We start from the raw sequence: 20102 nt of genomic DNA, 5'->3' as shown, positions 1-20102 counted from the left end.
CCCCTCTTTCTTCCCTCAGCAGAGACTTCTAGCTAGACTCTAGTGATGCCAGCCCCAAATAAAACTGCCCTCAGCAGATTTCAATCCCCAGGTTCCAGTGAGCCACGTGGGGTCAGTGGACAGCTCTGGACACCCTCATGCTCCCCAGGAGCACCAAGGATCTCACCCAGTGTGCAGTTATCTAGCTATGATACTTGTTGGCTCAGAGGATGGTCGCTAATGAGAAAGCTGCCTCCACCCTCCCTTCAGGCTCAGCCCAGATGTTGGGAGCCTCAGAACATCTGGCAGCCACTCTTTTTCACGGACACAGAAAAAAAGGCAGCACCCACTTAAAACAGCCCCCTGAATTTCTATTGCCAGGCTGAAGAAGTGGGGCTCCTTCTCGGAAGAGAAAGTGGTAGCGTCAGACTCCTGGGGACGTGGAGAGCGGGAGAAGGAGCAGTCAGGAGCCACAACCTTGTGGGAACTGCAGGGGGCCAGAGTGACTGGTCACAGATCTTGGAGCCACAAGAGCCGCTCTAACTTAGGTGCCCATGGGTTTATGAAATACTTGAACTGAGACCACTGCAGCCTAAAGGAGCATTTCTGAGACAGTCGGGTGGAAAGTAGAGGGAACAACCCTGGACAAGGAGGACAAAGCAGGATGTCCTAAGGGCTGGTGATGAGAAGCCATCACTGCAAAGTGCCACTGAGTGCCACTCCAGTGTCAAGAGTGCTAAAAGATCAGACAGTATTGAGAGGGGAAGCCTGAGGGTCTCCCTACCAGATGTCGGAATTCAGCCGCCAGACTTCCATTGGTGGATTCCTCCATGTTCATCACTTTGGTGTGTGTCCCCAAAATATTGAATTTCCGAAATCTATACAATACAGGAGAGAAATAATTTAAAGGCTTCAAGCTATTAGACACAAACAAACACGAGAACAAACTATAGTACAAAATACATCACGTACCCTTTTACAGTGTTTCTCTCATTCACATCTCTGGGGGAAAAAAGATAGATATACACAAAATTATTCATGGGCACTTAAGACTGAAATAAGTTTTAAAAGAAATACAGAAGTATGTGTGTAAGTAAAAATAAATCCATGTCCGTGGGTTTGCTGCCCTGTTGACTCATTCACTCCCTTCCTCCACATACTCGTACATAACAAGCCAAGGATCTCAGGCAAAGAAACCACCCGAGCCTCACGTTCCTCATTTGTCCAACAAGCTAACAGCACCAGCCATAGGTGACACTGTGAGGAGCTGAGAGGTGAAAAGAGCAGAGGACAACCTCAAGACACATGAGCCGAGTCCGCGCTCTGCACTGGAGCTCCAGCAGACACACTGCTCTGGTGCCACAGAACCCGGAGGACCTTCCAAGGTGACTGCTTAATTTATATATATTTTTTTTCTCTGTTATCTTCAATGCTCTTGTGAAAGTACCAGAACAGTCGATTATTTGGGGAAACAGGCACGTTTCAGTTTTCAGTTTGAGTTTAAAATCTTGAAAGATCTTGCACCTCATATAAATTCAGTGAACACTTTGGCCAGCTACAGTTGGATACAGTTTGTCTCCAGGAGCTTCCTGTATGGGAGGCCTAGTGCCCAGGGTGGTGATGTGCAGAGGTGAGGCTCAGTGGGAAGTGATTAGGTCACTGGGGTGCTGCCCTCAGAAGCCATCAAGGCCTGCCTTGGAGGAGTGGGCTAGGTCTTGTGATACTGCTCTGATTACTCCATGAGCCGGTTGTTATGAGGCACAGCTGGCCTTCCCAGATTGCTCTTTTGGTTCCTCTCTCACCATGAACTTCTCACATGCCTGCCATGGGATACCACCCTCCACGTTCTGCCATAACGCGAGACCCTTGCCAGCGGCTGTCACCTGATCTTGAAATTCACAGCCTTCAGAACTGTGAGTTAAATAGACCTAATTTCTTTATATAAAGTACCCAGTTTCAAGTACCTTTAAGGACTTTCTAACAACCTAAAAGGGACTGTCATGTTCGGGCCAAATAATGTATCTGTTGGTGGCATAGATGTAAATGAGAAATCACTAGCTCACTCACAGGAGTTAGCTGCCCTTCCTTTCCTATCTCAGCTAGAATGACAGTGTGACATTGTGAATAATAATAGTATAAAAGGGACCTATTTTTCCCTGTTCGAAAAAAAAAAAAAGAATTTAAAATAAAAGTAACAGTATGATTCAAAGTTGCCTTGTCAAAGGAAGAAGAAAAAAAGAGCTGAACAGACCGAAAAGACAAAGGGGCACAAACTAGCTAAAAGAACTGAGCAAAAGCAGTGTGGCGAGCTGTCCCTGAGAAGTACTTGCCATCCCTTGTACCTCGGCTGGCCTTGACTTGCTTCTAGTGACAGAATGGATGGGACTGACTGCACAAGTTCAAGGCTAGCCTCCACCTGCTGGAAGAACATTGTTGCCATGTGACAGGCTCAGGGTGGCCTCTCAGAGACATGAAGGAGGACCCTGTTACTCCAGCTGAGACCTCTGATATGTAAGAAGGCCATGCTAGACCAGTCATCTCCAGCCAAACGAGCCCAGACCAGAAGGGCCATCTACAACTCACAGCATATGAGAACAGTAGGTTTTTGGGTGTTGAGCTACTAAGTTTTAGGGATGGTTTGTTCTGCAGCAAAAGCTAACTGGTTTACAGAGAAGTCTAACAAAATGGCTTTCCCAAAGGGAAGACAAAGGTGCAGGCAGTACTACAAGGAAGATGACTCTTACAGGAGTGCAGAAAGCCAAAAGCCAGAGGAAAATGATCTGAATTCTCAAAAATGGTTTGGAAACTTACTAAATCAGTAGATAACACAAGATAACAAAAGCATTAAATACGTGTGGGGGGAGACAGCCTGGCAAGGTAAATGGTGAGTCACTGCTAGTTCAGGTCTGAGGTCTAAGGGCAAAGTGGGGTGGACTGTTCCATCTGGACCCCCATGAGAGATGCTGCCCATTTTTGAGTCCCTGATAACCCCCCCCAAAAAAAGGGTGACAGCAGCAGTTTCCATGTATGCCCCCCAATGCCTGTAACCTCACTCTAGAAACAAGAGCCTCCTGGCTGGCCACAGTCTTACAGCTGGATCTTCAGGTCTGTTGGATCAAGCGCCATTAATTTAAATCTATTGGGATCATTTATAACAGTTCTAGTGGATCTGACTAGGATGGATCCTCTGCTCATAGGCAGCAGAATCAGGACCCTGGGCTCAGTCCTAGGTCTCCAGGGAGGTGGCTAACTTCCTCCCAGTGCAGAGAGGTTGAACAGTTGATGAATCAGCTCATTTAATGGAGGAGTCCATATTTGGTTAATAAAATCAGCACTTCAGTTGGTTATGGTGGTATACACCTATAATCTCAGTGGCTTGAGTGGCTGAGGCAGGAGGATCATAAGTTCAAAGCCAGCCTCAGCAAAAGTGAGGCGATAAGCAACTCAGTAAGACCCTGTCTCTAAATAAAATACAAAGTAGGACTGGGGATGTGGCTTAGTGGTCAAGTGCCCCTGAGTTCAATCCCTGGTACCTCTCTTCAAAAAAAAAAAAAAAAAAAAATCAGTATTTCAATAGTACATGTATCTTAGATAATATTAAAAATATCTCACTTGTCAAATAAGACTTTGACTTTCAAATTATAATTCAGCTCTTGCAATTTCACCAACAGTCTGGAAAGAAAAATAAAAGACATTATTTTAAAAAATTATCTATTACAGTTTACTTATTATGCCAATTCCCCATATATGTACTTTATATAAAATATTCCCCCTCCAATTTTTGATTTTTACAAACAATGAAACTGACACGCTTTCATATCTACTTAGCTTTTTCCTAAGTGCATTTGTAGGGTCAATTCCTAGCTATAAAATTGCTGGAGGCAAAATTTAATATTAAATTCTGATGGCACACAGTATTAATTCTACATTCCCATCAAAATTAGTGAGAGTAGCAGCTTCTTCAAATAAACTTGCCAACACAAGAGTTCGTCAAAGTTTGTACTCTGGGCCAATCTATATGGTGAAAATAGTGAATGTTACTCTATAAAACTTTTATCTGATCTTCTGCCCTCTTGGGAGAAAATAAAAACTATCATCCATAACCAGAAAAATGAGGGTCTGGCTCTATCACTCCAGGGAGGTATGGAAAGATGGAAGGCATGAGACTGGGCTGAGACACCACATGCCTCTGCTCCATTAGCTGGGGACTGTGGGGAAGAACGCTCAGGTCTCTGGTCAGCTCTGTTCAGTGGAGCAGGGGCCAGGATCAGATGTCCACTATTCCTGCCCACTGTGAGTTGTGGATCCCATGGGTGCTTATCTGTGCTACTGTAACTGTGCCAGGCAGGGAAGCAGCACCTGTGGACCTGAATTAACAATGGCCAACCATGAAGGCAAGCCCAGCTCTTCAGGGTCTAACTGCTCAACTCTAGAGGAAAGCGTAAATGAATGCACCCATCCATTAGAACAGGGCAAAGCTGCATGTTGTCACCCAGACCAGGTCTACCATTATCAACAAGTAGAAAAGCAGCTACAAAATACCACCTGTGTAGAAGCCTAGTTCTAAAAAATGAAATACTATTTGTCCTAAATTTTATGTGCATGTGTGCCTATGTATGAAATATATATGTACATGTATGGATTTACACATATTTGTGTAGACATAGACAAAATTATGGAAAGACAAACACAAGGCTCTGTACTGTTGTGGTCCACAGACTTAGATCACAGACCACTTTGGGAAACTGATAAAAGCTGTGAGCTCACCAGAAAAATCTATATCATAATCTATGTCTGCATACAATACTTCAGTTTTAGGGGTTCATAAAGCTCAGGTTATGAGCCTCTGCTCAAGGTGTGGCTGGGGAACTTTCTCACTCTTTATCATATGCATTTCTGCAATTCTGTATTCCTTTTTACTGTGAATATGCATTACATTTACATTTGGAAAAAAATCCCAGGTGTGTATATATTTGCATATAAATTGGCTATATTTCTATCCTGAGCATAAAGGACAGAATCTTGGATAGTCTAAGTAAGAATTCATATTAAATTATTTCATGAAAAATTATTTCCTCTAAAGTACCTATACAACCATTATGTAAAAGAAAATTAAGGGTACAAACTACAGGACAGATAGCATATGGAAGTACATTTTTATTACCTCAATTTCACAGTGAACTGGACCCCAGTCTTCAAGACCAGTGGCCTCTGAGGATGAGTCGGCATGCATGGCTGTCTCTCCACCACAAATGAACTATAAATACCCAGAAAGAATAGACAAATTAGCATGTCCATCAAGGTTGAGGCAGTAAAAGAAGAAATAATTTTCCTTAGGAAAAAATAGAGAACATAACCTAAAAACCAGTCTGCAGGAATCTGACAAATTGTATGGACAAAATAATTTCATTAGTTAGAAGAGAAATCCCAAAACCCAAGCAAGCCTGTAATCCCAGTGGCTCAGGAGGCTGAGGCAGAAGGATCACAAGTTCAAGCCCAGCCTCAGTAACTTAGCAAGGTCCTAAGCAACTTAGTGAATCCTTGTTTCAAATTAAAAAATAAAAAAAAAAAAAAATGGGCAGGGGATGTAGCTCAGTGGTTAATTGCCCCCAGGTTCAATCCCTGGTACAAAACAAATAAACAAATAAACAACAACAACAACAAAACAGAGTAATTGTAAAAACTTATGACACTATCCAATAGTGAAGAGTCTAAAATCATTTATGTTCATTTACAAATTTGCATTAAGAATCAAATTTTTCAATAAAATAATTCAAACGTCCTTAATATTTTCAATGACAAGTTAATGTTAAAACAAAAAAAGAAAGAGAAAGAAAGAAAGAGAGAAGGAAAGAAAGAAAGAAAGAAAGAAAGAAAGAAAGAAAGAAAGAAAGAAAGAAAGAAAGAAAGACTTGCAACAGGAACTATACTCTTTTGCTTAGTTTGGAAAAACTATTCTTTACAAGGCATTGTGCCAGCCCCATGGGGGCAGGGTTGGGGAGGAAGGATGACAAAGAACCTTCCCAATTTCAACAAAGATAACAGAAACACATAAGCAATTTTCTAATCAAAGGCAGAACAGGAGAGGAATAGAGAATGAACTGGGCAGGTCTGCAAGGGAGAGAATATCTGCTTGGGAACTCTGGGAAGGTTTAATGGCGAGACACAAACTAAAACCTTGAGGGTGATATAATGAGGACAGTAGATATGACAAGAAGGCTTGAGGTAAAGGAAATAGAGCCATGGAGAAGAAGCTGTACAGCATGGGCCCAAGAAAGAACAAGATGGCATCTGCATGGAAATGGGGTATGTGAAGAAGCTGAGAGGAGCAGCCAGCAGGTCCAGTTTGTGGAAGTGGGCCAGGAATGTCCAGCTGTGGTGCCCCACTTGCTAAATGATGAGACTGGACCTCTGTCCCGGGACACTGCTGGGTCTCAGGAGCTAGGGTGCACGGGCTGGAAAAGGGGCCTGGTTGGGAGGCTACTATGTAAGAGTCCAGAAAAGAAGATTTGAGAACCTGAAACATGATGAGGCCAAGGTACAGGAAGGAGAGGATAAACACCTTGGTGGCAGACATGCTAGGTCCTGGCATAGAGTGGCTGAGGGGCAGTAAAAAGTAAGAGTGCTGTGGCTTCCAGCCTAGGAAGACTGGAGAACCACTAGCATAAGCAAGGAATTCAGGAAGTCAAATGCCATTAAGAAATGTGTCTATCCTGTTAAATATTAAACCCTTCTAAATTATCTGAGTTGCTATAAAGATGTTCCTCTGCATAAATCAACTGCAGTAGATGCAAATAAATCCCCCTGGAGTTACCTCTGAATGAGCTGCTGGAAGAGGCTGAAAGTGCGTTCCCATAACACCTTTTTATTTTTTGTGATAGGGTCGTGATCATAGGTGTACTTCTGTTCCAGTTCCTCCAGCTTTTTTAGCTGCTGACGAACCTGCTGCAGACTCTCTGCAACTATGGTGAACCTGGGGAGGTACAAGACACAGGTCTCAATGAGCAATGGTCTCAAAGCAGCCTGGATTGAAGATAATCATAGAAATCCATGAGCTGTTTGGGCAACACATATTACCCATGTTGTGGACTCCACACTCCAGGGAGATGTGAAGGAAGGGTGGGGGAGGCGAGGCTTATATTGTCATTAGGAGATTAGTTATTTTGGAGGAAAAAAAAAATTAACATCCACTGAATGGTTACGGCCTGGATCAAAAGCTTCTGTACACTCCGGAAACCTACACTAGCATGCAGAGATGGGTGGGACAGAGCTTCCAGGTGATCTGTAACTTCAATTGACCTTAAAGGTATCTGGGATTTAAAGAGGGCAAAGAGGAAGGCAGAGTCAGGGGAAACTGCAAGGGGATGCCTTCAGGCGGTGCGAGACAGTGAGACTCCCTGGAAGTTTTACAGCAAGACAGTGACCATGAGCAACCAGCCTTGGTGAGACCTGTCAGAGACACCATGCAAAAGAGAGTCTGGAAGCTGTGGGACCATGCAGGAAGTGGAGGGAAGGCTGTGGGGGAGGAAAGAACCAAGACTACTGCTTCACTCAAGCGAGAGGAGAAAGTAATAGGCTCCACCTAGACTCTAAAATAAGAAGGCAGTGAGAAAACCTAGAGATGGCTTTTAGGTGTTCCTTCCTTAGAGTCAGTGCTAATGGTGACATAGCCCCTAAGCCCAGGTGTGCTGTGGAAGGGCCATTTTATTTGCCTGGAGGATGACAGATGAAATCTTTTGAAAACATCTTCCCTCTGAAGAACGTTAACTTTGCTTAGTAGTTTTACTTCTTGAATCCAGTTCCAAGTACTGAGAGCCATTCTCCACCACAAAAATGTGAATACAGGGTGGTGGCTGGTGAGCTCCCAAGGAGATGCTGCCCAGCATCTCCCACTCCACTTCCAGTCCCAGCCATGGCACACAGGAAACAACCCTACATCTGGGGAACACTGGAACACTTCTGTCTCAGGAAGAAGTGCCTACAGCCTCTGATGACCACTAGGGGGCTCCAGACACCCCAGCACTTCCCTGACCACCTGGAGGGCTCAGGGGGTCAGTATCTAGGCACTGCTCTAATCCACAAGAAATTTGGAATATGTACAGGCAATTAATTCACAGAATAAAAATAAATGGCTGACTATTAACTGTGATTTTTAATCTCGTGAAAATAACCCCACTAGGTCTCTGGTGCTTGGGTGTTTGGCAATTGTCTCAGGCCACCATCCTCTCAGGTTCACTCTGAGATCCCACCTCTTCCATCCCTTATGCTCCACCCCAAGTTCAGCTCTTGGTCCCTTCCCAGGACACAGTAACATGCTAATAGCATCCCAATCAGCCTTTTTGGCTCTATTCTCCAAGCTGCTGCCAGAGTGACCTTTCTAAATAAAAATCAGAGAAATATAACTCCTGCTTAGACCAAAGGCCTGCCTTTGCCTTTAGTGCATCCTGAGTTAAGTCCCTCGTTCTCAGCATGGAGCTAAGAACCTTCATGACCAAGCTGAGGCATCTTTTGCCTCTGTCTCCCCGGCATTTTCCAGCCATCCAGTGTGCCAACTTTGGGTCCTCGCCTCTGGGCCTCCGTCTACCTCCTCTCTCTGCTGGGAAGAACTTCTCCTCCCATTCAGAGAGCCAGAGCAGACCACCTCCTCTGCCCTCTTTTTGCTAGAGCATCTGGAACCCTTCACTGTTCAGAATTATTCCCATATCGTCTTCCCCTCCACACTGGGAAATGAAGGGCAAGGCCCAAGAATCAATCTTCGTGTGCCCTGGTCCCAGCACAGAGCTAGCATTTCATACTTACCAGATGGATGACTGAGTGGGTGGCCCATGACAAACCACTATTTCATGTAAGCCCAGAAAATGACTCAAGATGTTTTATTTTTAATAAAACATCAGGACTCAAGTTGTTAAATGTGTTACGTTAACAAACACATCACTGGGGTTTTGGTATAGTCCAATGATACAGCCCATAGTCCAAGAATGCTCCAAATCAAGCAGACTTGGTGACCATGGTGACAGTCACACGTAACACTGAACTTTCCAAGAGTTTCCAGGGTAAGAAGAAGCTGGACTCTGTCAAACTCTAAACCAAAGTTTTGACAGGGCTCATTTCACTAAAGGTGCTGTTTATGAGTTTCCGTGGTCAGCCAGTCAGCTGCCAGTGTTCCACTCCGGAGACTCACCAGTTCTGCAGCTGATCAAGGCAAGCATTGGGTGGCCCCCCAATACAGGCACTCTGCTGTCTCCGCTTCCACTCCACTAGCTCATCATTAATCAGGGCATTCTGGGTAAGTTCAGTGATATTCAGCAGCTCTCGAATTTTGTGAACTATTTCCTAAAGGGAGAGGAAGAAACCAAGTGAAATAAAATCATTTTTAATCACTGAAAAATAAAAGATTTTCTACAAAGCAAAGCAAATATCCTTTCATTTTCAACTGAGGCTCTAAGCCAAGTGGTCATAAAAATAATTTTTCCTCTCTTCTAAACTAACTTCCATTAGTTACAGCCTGTGACAAAAGCAACATGCTGTTCTGGAAAGCAAGCCCTACCTTTCTCTTATGGTCAAGCATTAAAAACATCTTCTGGAGAGAGAGCTCTTCCTGTTTCTGGTCATTCTTTGCTGCACCATTGGTTTCATGTTCTGTGAATTGAAAGACAGTGGACAAATACATATGTGTAAAAAGATAAAAATTAAAGCTAACCGTCACACAGATTTAGGAGAAATATGATATCAAATCAAAGTCTGGCCTTCAACCTTTATTGAAAAGAACAACAACAAAAATGCCCTAATGTATAAAACTGGGCACATTGAAATAAAATACTAGTTTTCAGTGACTCATGTAATTGGAAACAGTACTACTATTCTACTTAAATCACTGTCAGAATATTACTTAAGTATAAATGACAAAATTCAAAACTTCAGATACAAAAGTGTATATGAAATACATCTATGGCTTAGAAAGAGAAGTAGACAACTAGTAGTTGAGGTTTCTTTCTCTCACATTTTTTACCCAAATCATACTGATAATCTCTCCCTAGCAATCAAATGTTCACTAGACAAGGATAAATGTGGTACTCTACCTGTTCTATACAATGCACACTTTGGGGTTATTTTTAGTTGCTACTACTGTTACTAATAAGCAGGAACAACAAAATAAATTGAAACTGCTTTAAAACAGTAAATGAGAAAAATGCTGAACCTATCTGCAGTGTATACACATGAGCTGAAATATTTGAAGCAACATCTACCAGTCTATGCCAATCAGTGGGCTAGATACAACAAACAATAAGGTGTGTTACACATGGTCAGTGGTTATCCACTGGGAGTGAATTTGCCCACCCCACTGGGGACATTCAGCAATGTCTGGGGACAGTTTGGGCTGTCACCACTGGGGGCAGAAGGGTAGTGCTGCTGACATCTGGTGGGAAGAAGTCAGGGATGCTACTGAAAGCCCCATGACAAATAATTATATTGTCTGAAATGTGAAGGTCTGGATGATTAAGAAGACAAAATTAGTAACTCAGAGCTAGAAAATGCTTGGTAAACGTAAAGGAGTGATTTCCTTTGTTATCTGGTGTTGATAGGAAGGGACAGAGCCCAGGGGCACTATTTTCATGGTTAACTCTTACCTCTATTCTGCAAGGTCTTGCATTTAAAGTCATATTCGTCTTGTAAATCTTCTAGGGTCTTGATTTCATGTTCTATAGACTGCAGATAAAGATATGAACAAATTTTCCTCTGATTATCAGATTCCAAAGACTTCAGGAAACAGATTATTGCTTCTACAGGATCCAGGAATACATAATTCTAGCTCCCTTCAAGATGAATAAGCCTTGTGAAGCTCTAACTACACCGGTGAAATACTATCATTCTCACTGATAAGAAGGTAATAACATTAAAAAAATAATGAAAATATGTAACAATTCTCAAATTGTTATTACCTGGCTCAGGGCCTAAATTTTGACTGTTCCTCATCATTTCTGAGACTACCTCTAAGGTGTGACTTAGCAACTGTATCATGAAGCACACAGCAGGACAAAGCAAGCTCATGGAAAATTTTCTCAGATCTTACAAATGAGGAGGGTGACCATGCACATCTATTTAACTGGGACAGTCCTGGTTGAACACCTGCTGTCAAGGTGTAATTATTAACAGGGGCCTCTTATTCAACACATCTGAATTCAGACAATAAATTGTACATGCGCTTCATAAATAAGCTTCATTTCTTTTGTATTTGGTCACATCTATACACATCCTTCTCTGGATTTCCATAGCTTTTCCAGACCAAGCTTGCGTGGTTTCCACTTTAATGCTGTGTTCCCCTAGGAGATCGCAGGACACTACTGCTCCTGAGTCTGGGGTTTGGAAAAAGTGTCATCCAAAGCACAGGAGTCCAGGCCATGCTGGTATTACCCAGAGACCCAGGGCAGGACTGGACCTCTTGCTGGAAGGCCTTTCCACAAATGTGGGCCTCATGTGAAGCAAGCTCCTCAATCTCTCCCCAGGTAACCTCAGTGGAGAAGAATTAACACAGGCCAACAAGGGGGCTGTGGCAGCCCTCTGCTTCTATATGCTATCTTCCAAGTTTTATCTTAAAATTGCTGCCAATTATCTTACTCTAATTAGAAATGCACAGGAATTTCTTTCAATGAAATGTTTTTTTTTTTTTTTGGCTTCTCCTCCAAGTCTTAGTATAAAAATATGTGCTTGGAAAAAAATAAATTGTGCTTGAGGAAGATAGGCCTTGCTTACCAAGGCTCTGTGTGACTCCCAGAACACCCTGATTTGATTTGAGAGTGTGGAGGTTGAAGGACTGTTTAGTGCAGCAGTTTATTGCATAATGGGGCAAAGTCAACATTTACTGCGTGATCTTGAAGGCAGAAAAATAAACTGGATGTTTGGAAGTTATGATAGGACTATAAAAAGTCTAGCTGTTCGCTGGCTTTACTGATGTGTTTACTTCTGGTTTAAACCTGCAGCTAAAATTTTCTTCTCAACTACTCAAAAGACTCCTTTCTAGGTTTGCACTCAGGGCAACTGAAATCATCTTTCCATATAAACAGTTACAGAATAAATGCACATTTTGCTCCATACTCACCATAACCTGATCCTTCACATTTCTGACTTTGTTGTCAAGTTCCTTCTGTTTGTCTAGCATCACGGTGTTCTGAATATTCCCTGCCTGAGCCTGTAATGGGAAGTGCATGGTTAGCAGCCATCATCTTCTGATGCATTTACTCACTGGCTACACTCCAAAGTCAAGTTCACACCTTGAGCCCCACTTACCTCCCAGAACTTTCAAAATTTACTACAAGTTTCCCACATGTGTGTCAATAAGAAATAGCTCAGTTCCCGAGGCCCTGGAAAATGCTGGCAAACTGTTAAAAGGCTATAGAAGCCTAGGCTCAGTTCTTGCTTAAAATAAATAGTGTTTCTAGAAGTTTCCATCAATTTTTAGAGTCGAATGGTATCACACAGGCATTACTTCAGGGTTTTTAAAATTCTGTACATTTTATGTATATTCATTAACATTATCCATATTAATCCTGTCATTATTTATTTTAAAGCCTTGTGATTCAAAATCAGTTTCAAATTCAAATTCAGTTCCTAGACCTGCAGCATCTTATATCACTTGGGAGCTTTTGGAATGTGTAAACTCTGGTCCTAATCTGATTGCTAAACCAGAACCCCATTTTAACACCATCCCAAATGATTCAGAGGTATACTGATATTGGAAAGTATTTCTTTAAGAACTTCAGTGAAAATCTGCTATTACAAAACCAATAGATATAAACCCAGACTTGCCTGGGAGTCTTCAGTTCTACCAGGAAATCAGACCTGGGTGTCTGTTTATCACAGAAGGTGTACCCTGTCAGCACACACTCACTAGGTACTAAGTAAATGTCAGCCAACCTTGTAGGCCCAGACATTAAGTGGTAAACAGGATGGCCCCTATTTTCATAGAGATTAGATTCTAGAAAGATGTTACTTTTGTTTAAAGGCCCTACCCAGCAAAAACTGTGACTGTCAACCTTTCTTACAGTGTCCTTCACAGCACATATTCTATGTGGGGTTTTTTATGTATTCAAGGTAGTCAGTCTAATCTTTCCTTAATACCTAGATTGCTCATATTAGTGACCTCATATTAGAAAATCTTTCCCTACTCAAAGAATATAAAGGAATCCATCCATTTTTTCCCCAAGCACTTGCATAGTTTCATGTCTTACTTTTATTTTTTAATTATATATATATATATATATATATATATATATATATTTTTTTTTTTTTTATTTTTTCGTTGTAGTTGGACACAATACCTTTATTTCACTTATTTATTTTTATGTGGTGCTGAGGATCGAACCCAGGGTCTAACATGTGCAAGGCGAGTACTCTACTGCTGAGCCACAACCCCAGCCCTTTAATTTTATATTTTGCATTTTAAAAATTTTATCTTCTTTTAGTTGATACATAAAATACAAAAATTGTACATAATAATGTGAAAATTCAACATATGTTTATACTGTATAATGTTTAAATTGGGATAAACATATCTCCTCAATCATGAGTCATTTCTTCATGGTGAAGAAATATCCTTTCTCCTAGCTTTCTGAAATATGTAGCACATAATTGTTATCTGCAGTCAGCCTACTGGGCAATATCACAGCAGAGCTTTTATTTATTTATTTGGATTTCTGAAATGTATGATGCTTGTTCCTATGTTCTATGTGAAGCACAGGTCCAAGTTTAACTTTTTGCAATTGGCTGCCTTAACTACATTTAGTGGAAAGTCCCTATTTTCCCCAGGGCTTTGAACTGCCACCTGTACATATAAACTTCCATATCCACCTGGATTTATTTCTAGATTTTTCTTCCTCTTCCCATTGGTCTTTATATAAGCCTGAACCTTTGAACCACATTTAATGATAGAAAATTTTTAGAACGTCTGATAGGGCTGGTCCCATTTCATTGCTATATTTTTTCAGGAGTTTCCTTGTTATTCATGAAATTCATATGAATTTCAGAATTCATCGGTACAGCTTTAGAAAACAACTTGTTGCTGTTCTTATTGGCATCACAAAATTATGAGTTAACTCAGGAGAGCTCATATTTTTTAATGATGTTTTTAATTCTTATGCTTCTAGTGATTTTTTCTTATCTAATTACATTAGCCAATATCAACAATGTAATGTTAAATAGCAAAATAGTGAACATCCTTGTCATGTGTTTCTAACTTGAGTTCTCTGAGTGAATTACTGTCTCTAGAACTGAGAGATGTATATTTTAGTATGTTTAAGAAGTATGCATCAATTCCTATCTTATGGCACATTTTAATCAGGAATGGGCATTGGATTTTGTCAGACATGCTCAGCATCTATGAAGAGAAGAAAATGTTTTTCTTCCTTGCACTCTTAATTAATTACAATGGATTTCTCAAGCAGGGGAATTACATGGTAACATGTAATAAGTCCTACTTGGTCATAATGCTTTATTTTCTTAATGTAGCATCTAATTCTGATCCTTGATATTTTGTTTAGGACTTACATTGATATTTATAAGTAAACTTGGTCTATAACTTTGTTTTTTGCTCTGTTTTTAGTGGGTTTAGGCATTCCCTCCAAATTAATTATGAATTCATAGATATTCTTATTTTATTTGTATTCTCCTCTGGCCCCCAAACTGGATTATTTTGAAGCATCATCCCATGCATACATACTTTGGTATGAATAGAAAATATATCGATGCAACAGTTACTTCAGCAAGAGGGGAAAAAAAAATGTTTCTGTACTGCACAGCCAGGGGAAAGCTGGAGCACTGTGGAAAGGAGGCGCCTGTTGTGCCTCTTTACTGTCCCTGACACCCCCAGACACCAGGACCTTCCCTCAAGCCATAAAAGCCTTTATTAAGGTGTTCAAAGACTTAGGTGTTCTCTGAGAAGCTCAAAACAAACCTGTCCCCAGGTAAGAACCTTTTGGATTAGGATCCTTTAGTTCAGGATCCTTTGTAAACACAGGTTCCATAAAATCTCTCAACCTGACTTTCCCTGCTTCTTGCTATAAAATCAGAAGGATGTTCACCTTCTGATTTGTGGATAATATTTGTGAAATGAATGAATGAATTTTTATTATAATTGTCGGTGTTCAATTAGAAAAAAGTACCTGATTAAATCTCTGGGCATTTTCCAAAATCTTCCTTTCTTCCTTCAGACAGTTACAGATGATCATAGACATCTGTATTGGGTCTTCTTGAAAATTATCCTAGATATAGATGGTGATAATAAGAAACAAAGTTCAAATGTTTAAGCCATTATGTATTAGAAATAGATATGAACTTGCTTATATTCCTTGGGAAACCTCATACCTCATTTATTAAATTCTCATAAGCTATTTTTGTGGAAATCAAAATATTCCTTTCACAAATTAGGACAGAAATTGCTTTAACTTACTAAGTAATTACAGATATCTAAAATACTTCTTGATTTGAAAACAAAGAATTTTCACACATGATTCATGTAATATTTTTTCCAGTGCTGAGAGTGAACCCAGGGCCTCACACATGTTAACCACACATTCTACCACTGAGGCACACTGTCAAGTCCTTCATATAATGCTTTTACTTCAATATCATTATCTATTTCTTGAGGCTATTTATTGTCTGTTAGGATCTTAAGACAATGCAAATGATGTAAGAACGATCTATGATATTCTTCAATTAATCTGGTTGTTGGCTTATACTTTGAATTACAACCAAAGATATTCATTTCACTTTTTCTGTTACCGTTGTCAAAGCTAGTTTGAAAAATACTGTCAATTGTGGATGGTTCTTTATAACAGGTACATTCAAACAAAGTCTGAAAGGGAGCAAACTTATGTAAAGTTAATCTGATTTCCCCACTCACTGGAATTGAGAAAGTTTCTTATCTAAGGTGAAAAGTTTAGTCAAGTTGCATGAAATAAGAAAGTGATAGCTTTTGCCTTTATTAAAACATAAAAGTTGCACTAATACAGAATAAATGTGGCATACTGGGAGTACATCTGAAGAACTCCCAAAATTCTGTAGCACATTTTCTCACATTTGGATGGTCCTTTGGTCACCTCTTCCAACAAATGGCAACTCCCCCAGAAGGAAGGCAAGGTGGAGTCTAACCAAGTGACCAACTTACTACAGGGCCTGTGGGAGGTCAAACCTTCCCATTTTCAGACTTATTCCTCATCTGCACCCCAAGGACTAAGATCGCTAAAGCTCCTTGGAGTTTATTGTATGACTATGAAGACATGAATTGGTGTGTATATACTGTGTATACAACCAGAGATATGAAAAATTGTGCTCTATATGTGTAATAAGAATTGTAATGCATTCCGCTATCATATATAAATAAAAAAATTAAATCTGAAAAAAAAATTTCAAGTCCTGAAAGAGAACTCTAAAAGCTACCTATCTTCCTGTCATGCAATAAATAATTTCAAAAGTTAAAAAATAGATCTATCTATTATCTATCTATCTATATCTATATCTATCTATCTATATCTATATCTATATCTATATCTATCTATCTATATATATATATATATATAGAGAGAGAGAGAGAGAGAGAGAGAGAGAGAGAGCCTTTTCTTTGATTTCAATATCCACAATTTTTAGCAAAATAGGTTACAGTATCGTGGTTCTCCCAGAATTACTGACACCTAAATACACTTAAACTTGAAAATTCCTTGTGTGCTTATAAAATGAATCAGGATTTTATTTTACTTATACTAAACATACTAGCCACATAAAGGGAGTGGATGTACATCTCTACAACTTCTCTAAATACCAGTGAGTATATGGTCAGTACTATTTGCTGAATATATCTTGGGTAAACATGGGAGCACTTGAACTAAAACATGAAAACCAGGTCATACCTGAAGATTACGCTTGCTTTTCCTTATGTTATGTTGCAACAAAAAATTATTCTCCAAAGAAAAGCGACTGTATTGATCATCCAGCTGTGACAGGAGGTCATGGAAACGGATGGTGGCAAATGAAACATCATTGGCAGCGTGCTCCCTAGGAGATATAAAATTTACACACTTCACTCCAGATGCTATTTAACACGGACAAAAGAAACATTGCTTTCTTTATTGAAATTATTTTAAAATAACTTTTAAGTGTTTTGTAGGTTTTATGGTCTTCTTTTTAAGCTGATATTGTTCTTAGCAGCAGTTTATACATAGTTTCTATTATATGCAATTAGCATGAAAAATTATGCTTAAAAGATTTTGCTGAAACTATTCATAGTGATCTCTGAAAGGGAAAAAATCAACAGGGCCTTCACTTTCAATGTCAAATACTTTCCGAATGTTTAAAGTTTTTGCAATCAGCAAGCAATGAATTGTAAAATAGAACACACCACTTTAAATGAATACCCCTTAATTTATTACCATCTTCATATTTCTAGTCAATATTTTACCATAATATGACTTTAGTTATTTCTTTTTTAAAAAATATTTTTAGTTATAGATGGACACAATACCTTTATTTTATTTATATTTTATGTGGTGCTGAGGATCAAACCCAGTGCCTCACACATGCTAGGCAAATGTTCTACCAGTGAGCCACACCACAGCCCTATTTATTTATTTTAAATTATTTCTTCCTTTATGCTTTCCCTGAGTTTTGGAGAAGTTATTATTTAACTTTTCCTAAGTATTTGGGAGAACACAAATTAAATCTGACAAAACTATTTAAAAGTACTAATGACTGCTGAATTTGATTTTGTAGAAATGTGCAATTTTTAAAATTTTTATTTGTTCTTTTCAGTTATACATGACAGTAGAATATATTTTGACATATCATGCATACATGCAGTATAACTTCCCATTCTTTTGGTTGTACATAATGTGGAGTTACACTGGTCACATATTCATATAAAAACATAGGAAAATTATGTCTAATTCATTCTACTGTTTTCCCCATTCCCATTCTCTCCCCCTTCCCTTCATTCCCCTTTGTCTAATCCAGTGAACTTCTATTCTTCCCCACACGCCAACCGCTGCTTATTGTGAGCCAGCATCTACATATCAGAGAGAACATTGGGCCTTTGGTTTTTGGGGATTGGTTTATTTCATTTATCATGACAGTCTCCAGTTTCACCCATTTGCCAGCAAATGCAATAATTTCATTTCTCTTTATGGTTGAGTAAAACTCCATTGTGTATAAATACCACATTTTCTTTATCCATTCATCTGTTCAAGGGCACCTAGGTTAGTTCCATAGCTTAGCTATTGTGAATTGAGCTGCTATAAATATGGATGTGGCAGCATCACTGTAATAGGCTGGCTGACTTTTTATTTGTTCTAATTTGTTATACAGGAGAGCAGAATGTATTTCAGTTCATAGTGTACGAATGGAGTACAATTTTTCATTTCTCTGATTGTACACAAAGTAGAGTAACACCATTCGTGTCTTCATACATGAGTCTAGGATAATGAATGTCCACCATCTTTCCTAACCCTCAAGCTCCCTCCTTGAGATGTGCATTTTTTAAATCAAACTTTTCTGCAACAGATAATCTCCATGGCCATTGATGAGATTCATCTTTCAGCAAACATGGCTCCAAGTCACTCATCAATAAATATTCTTAAAGTGTAGATAAACTTCTCTCCAGTGAGTTTTCCTTACCAGTCTTGCTTTTCTAGCCACTGGGCCAGGTACTGTCTGATTTCCATGGGAAAACTGTCATCATAAAGTTGGTGAACTTGCTCCAGGAATTTGGAGTCAAGCTGCTGAAGTTCATACCACTGAGACATCCTATGGAAAAAAGAACATACACCATGAGGGAATCCCACAGCTCTAAGGAAGGTTCTAGCAGCATGTCTGTTGACTCATTTTGCTTAGTAGTGAGGGCACAGCTCAGTGGTAGAGTCTGTGCTTAGCAAGTGCAAGGCTCTGGATTCAATTGCCAGAACCAAATAAACATCTTGCTTAGATCAAGACATAATTTTTCTCAAATACATTATTTAAATAGTAATGATATTCTACAGCCTATTTATTAATTTTAAGGGAAACATTTTTCCTTCTCCAGGAAACACATATTTGTTCAAATATTAGCATATCAGATCTGCCTTCTCCGGCCACCTTATTTAAATTGCAACCAGCTCCTACACTGGAAATCACTCTCTCTCTTTCCTGGTGCATTTTCTTCATAGCACTTAACTACTGTCTGACCTACCACATATTTTCTCTCTTTTTTTATTTTGATTGTTGTCTGTTTTTGTCACATGAATAGAAGGATTAAGGAGAATTCTTTTCATTGCTATATTCCCAGAACATTGTCAGGCATATACTAGGTAACCAATAAATATGCCTTTAAAATAAATCCGCACTTTTTTCAAATAAATAAATTAAAAACATTATTTAAATTTAAGACAAATCACAAAATCTCTCCAAATATTGCTCTCCTACAAATTATAGTATATTCTTAATTTAATTAAAAATTTTTAATTGGTATATTTTATGAGTCGTAGGGTAAAGTTAACCATAAATCTGGCACAAAGGAGTCTTAAATCTCAGCAATATTTTTAAAGATTGAACCAATATTCTCAAATGTAATTTGAAAGTAATATTTATGTCTTTGGGTAACTATTAATTTGTATATAGTAGCCATGAAAATTAAAAACTACAACAAAATGTCAATTTTAGAAAGTCAAATTAGGGAAACAAAGTGCCTCCCATGACCATCTGATAACTTAGATTTATATCAGCACACATGGTACAGACAGCTGGCAACATTTGGGGTGGTGTCAGTGAATCCTGTCCTGCCAGACTTCTGAGAAAGGGTCTGGATTTTCAAGCGGGGTATAGAAGAATGTGGGGTGCATGCCTGTTGTCAAGCATACATGTGCAGGCATGTCTACTCCAGATATATCCTTCTGAGATAGAGGAAATGTCTTAACTCTAACGCTAGTTTCCATTTCAAATACCAGTAAAAATATATGTAAGCGCACTCTCCTTGGCATACCTGCCATAGCAATTTGATTTTTCACTTCACACTTACTTTACCTGAGAAGAACATTCCAAATCTGAAGGTTTCTCCTTTCTGCTAGAAATGTGCCTAAAGCAACTTTGCTGCACCATCAGCCAGTAGG

At 39.5% G+C, this 20102-nt stretch overlaps 1 protein-coding gene across 1 annotated transcript in view; it reads right to left on the bottom strand.

The window, feature by feature from the left end:
* Window positions 1-20102, bottom strand: part of Stat1 (signal transducer and activator of transcription 1) — a 37602-nt gene that overhangs the window by 15780 nt on the left and 1720 nt on the right. Inside the window, exons 3-14 of the mRNA XM_076866482.2 lie at window positions 18637-18765; window positions 16878-17022; window positions 15135-15233; window positions 12077-12166; window positions 10608-10686; window positions 9527-9618; window positions 9161-9312; window positions 6794-6952; window positions 5144-5236; window positions 3592-3651; window positions 952-981; window positions 764-857 (exon numbers count right to left, since the gene is read on the bottom strand). Of these exons, the coding sequence (XP_076722597.1) occupies window positions 764-857; window positions 952-981; window positions 3592-3651; window positions 5144-5236; window positions 6794-6952; window positions 9161-9312; window positions 9527-9618; window positions 10608-10686; window positions 12077-12166; window positions 15135-15233; window positions 16878-17022; window positions 18637-18764 (1221 nt within the window). The 5' untranslated portion in view covers window position 18765. The remainder of the gene's footprint in view (window positions 1-763; window positions 858-951; window positions 982-3591; window positions 3652-5143; window positions 5237-6793; window positions 6953-9160; window positions 9313-9526; window positions 9619-10607; window positions 10687-12076; window positions 12167-15134; window positions 15234-16877; window positions 17023-18636; window positions 18766-20102) is intronic.

This window comes from Callospermophilus lateralis, chromosome 9 (assembly GCF_048772815.1).
Source record: "Callospermophilus lateralis isolate mCalLat2 chromosome 9, mCalLat2.hap1, whole genome shotgun sequence".
Lineage (NCBI taxonomy): Eukaryota > Metazoa > Chordata > Mammalia > Rodentia > Sciuridae > Callospermophilus > Callospermophilus lateralis.
Note: the sequence above shows the minus strand (reverse complement) of the source record. Positions and strands in the feature narration are given on the sequence as shown.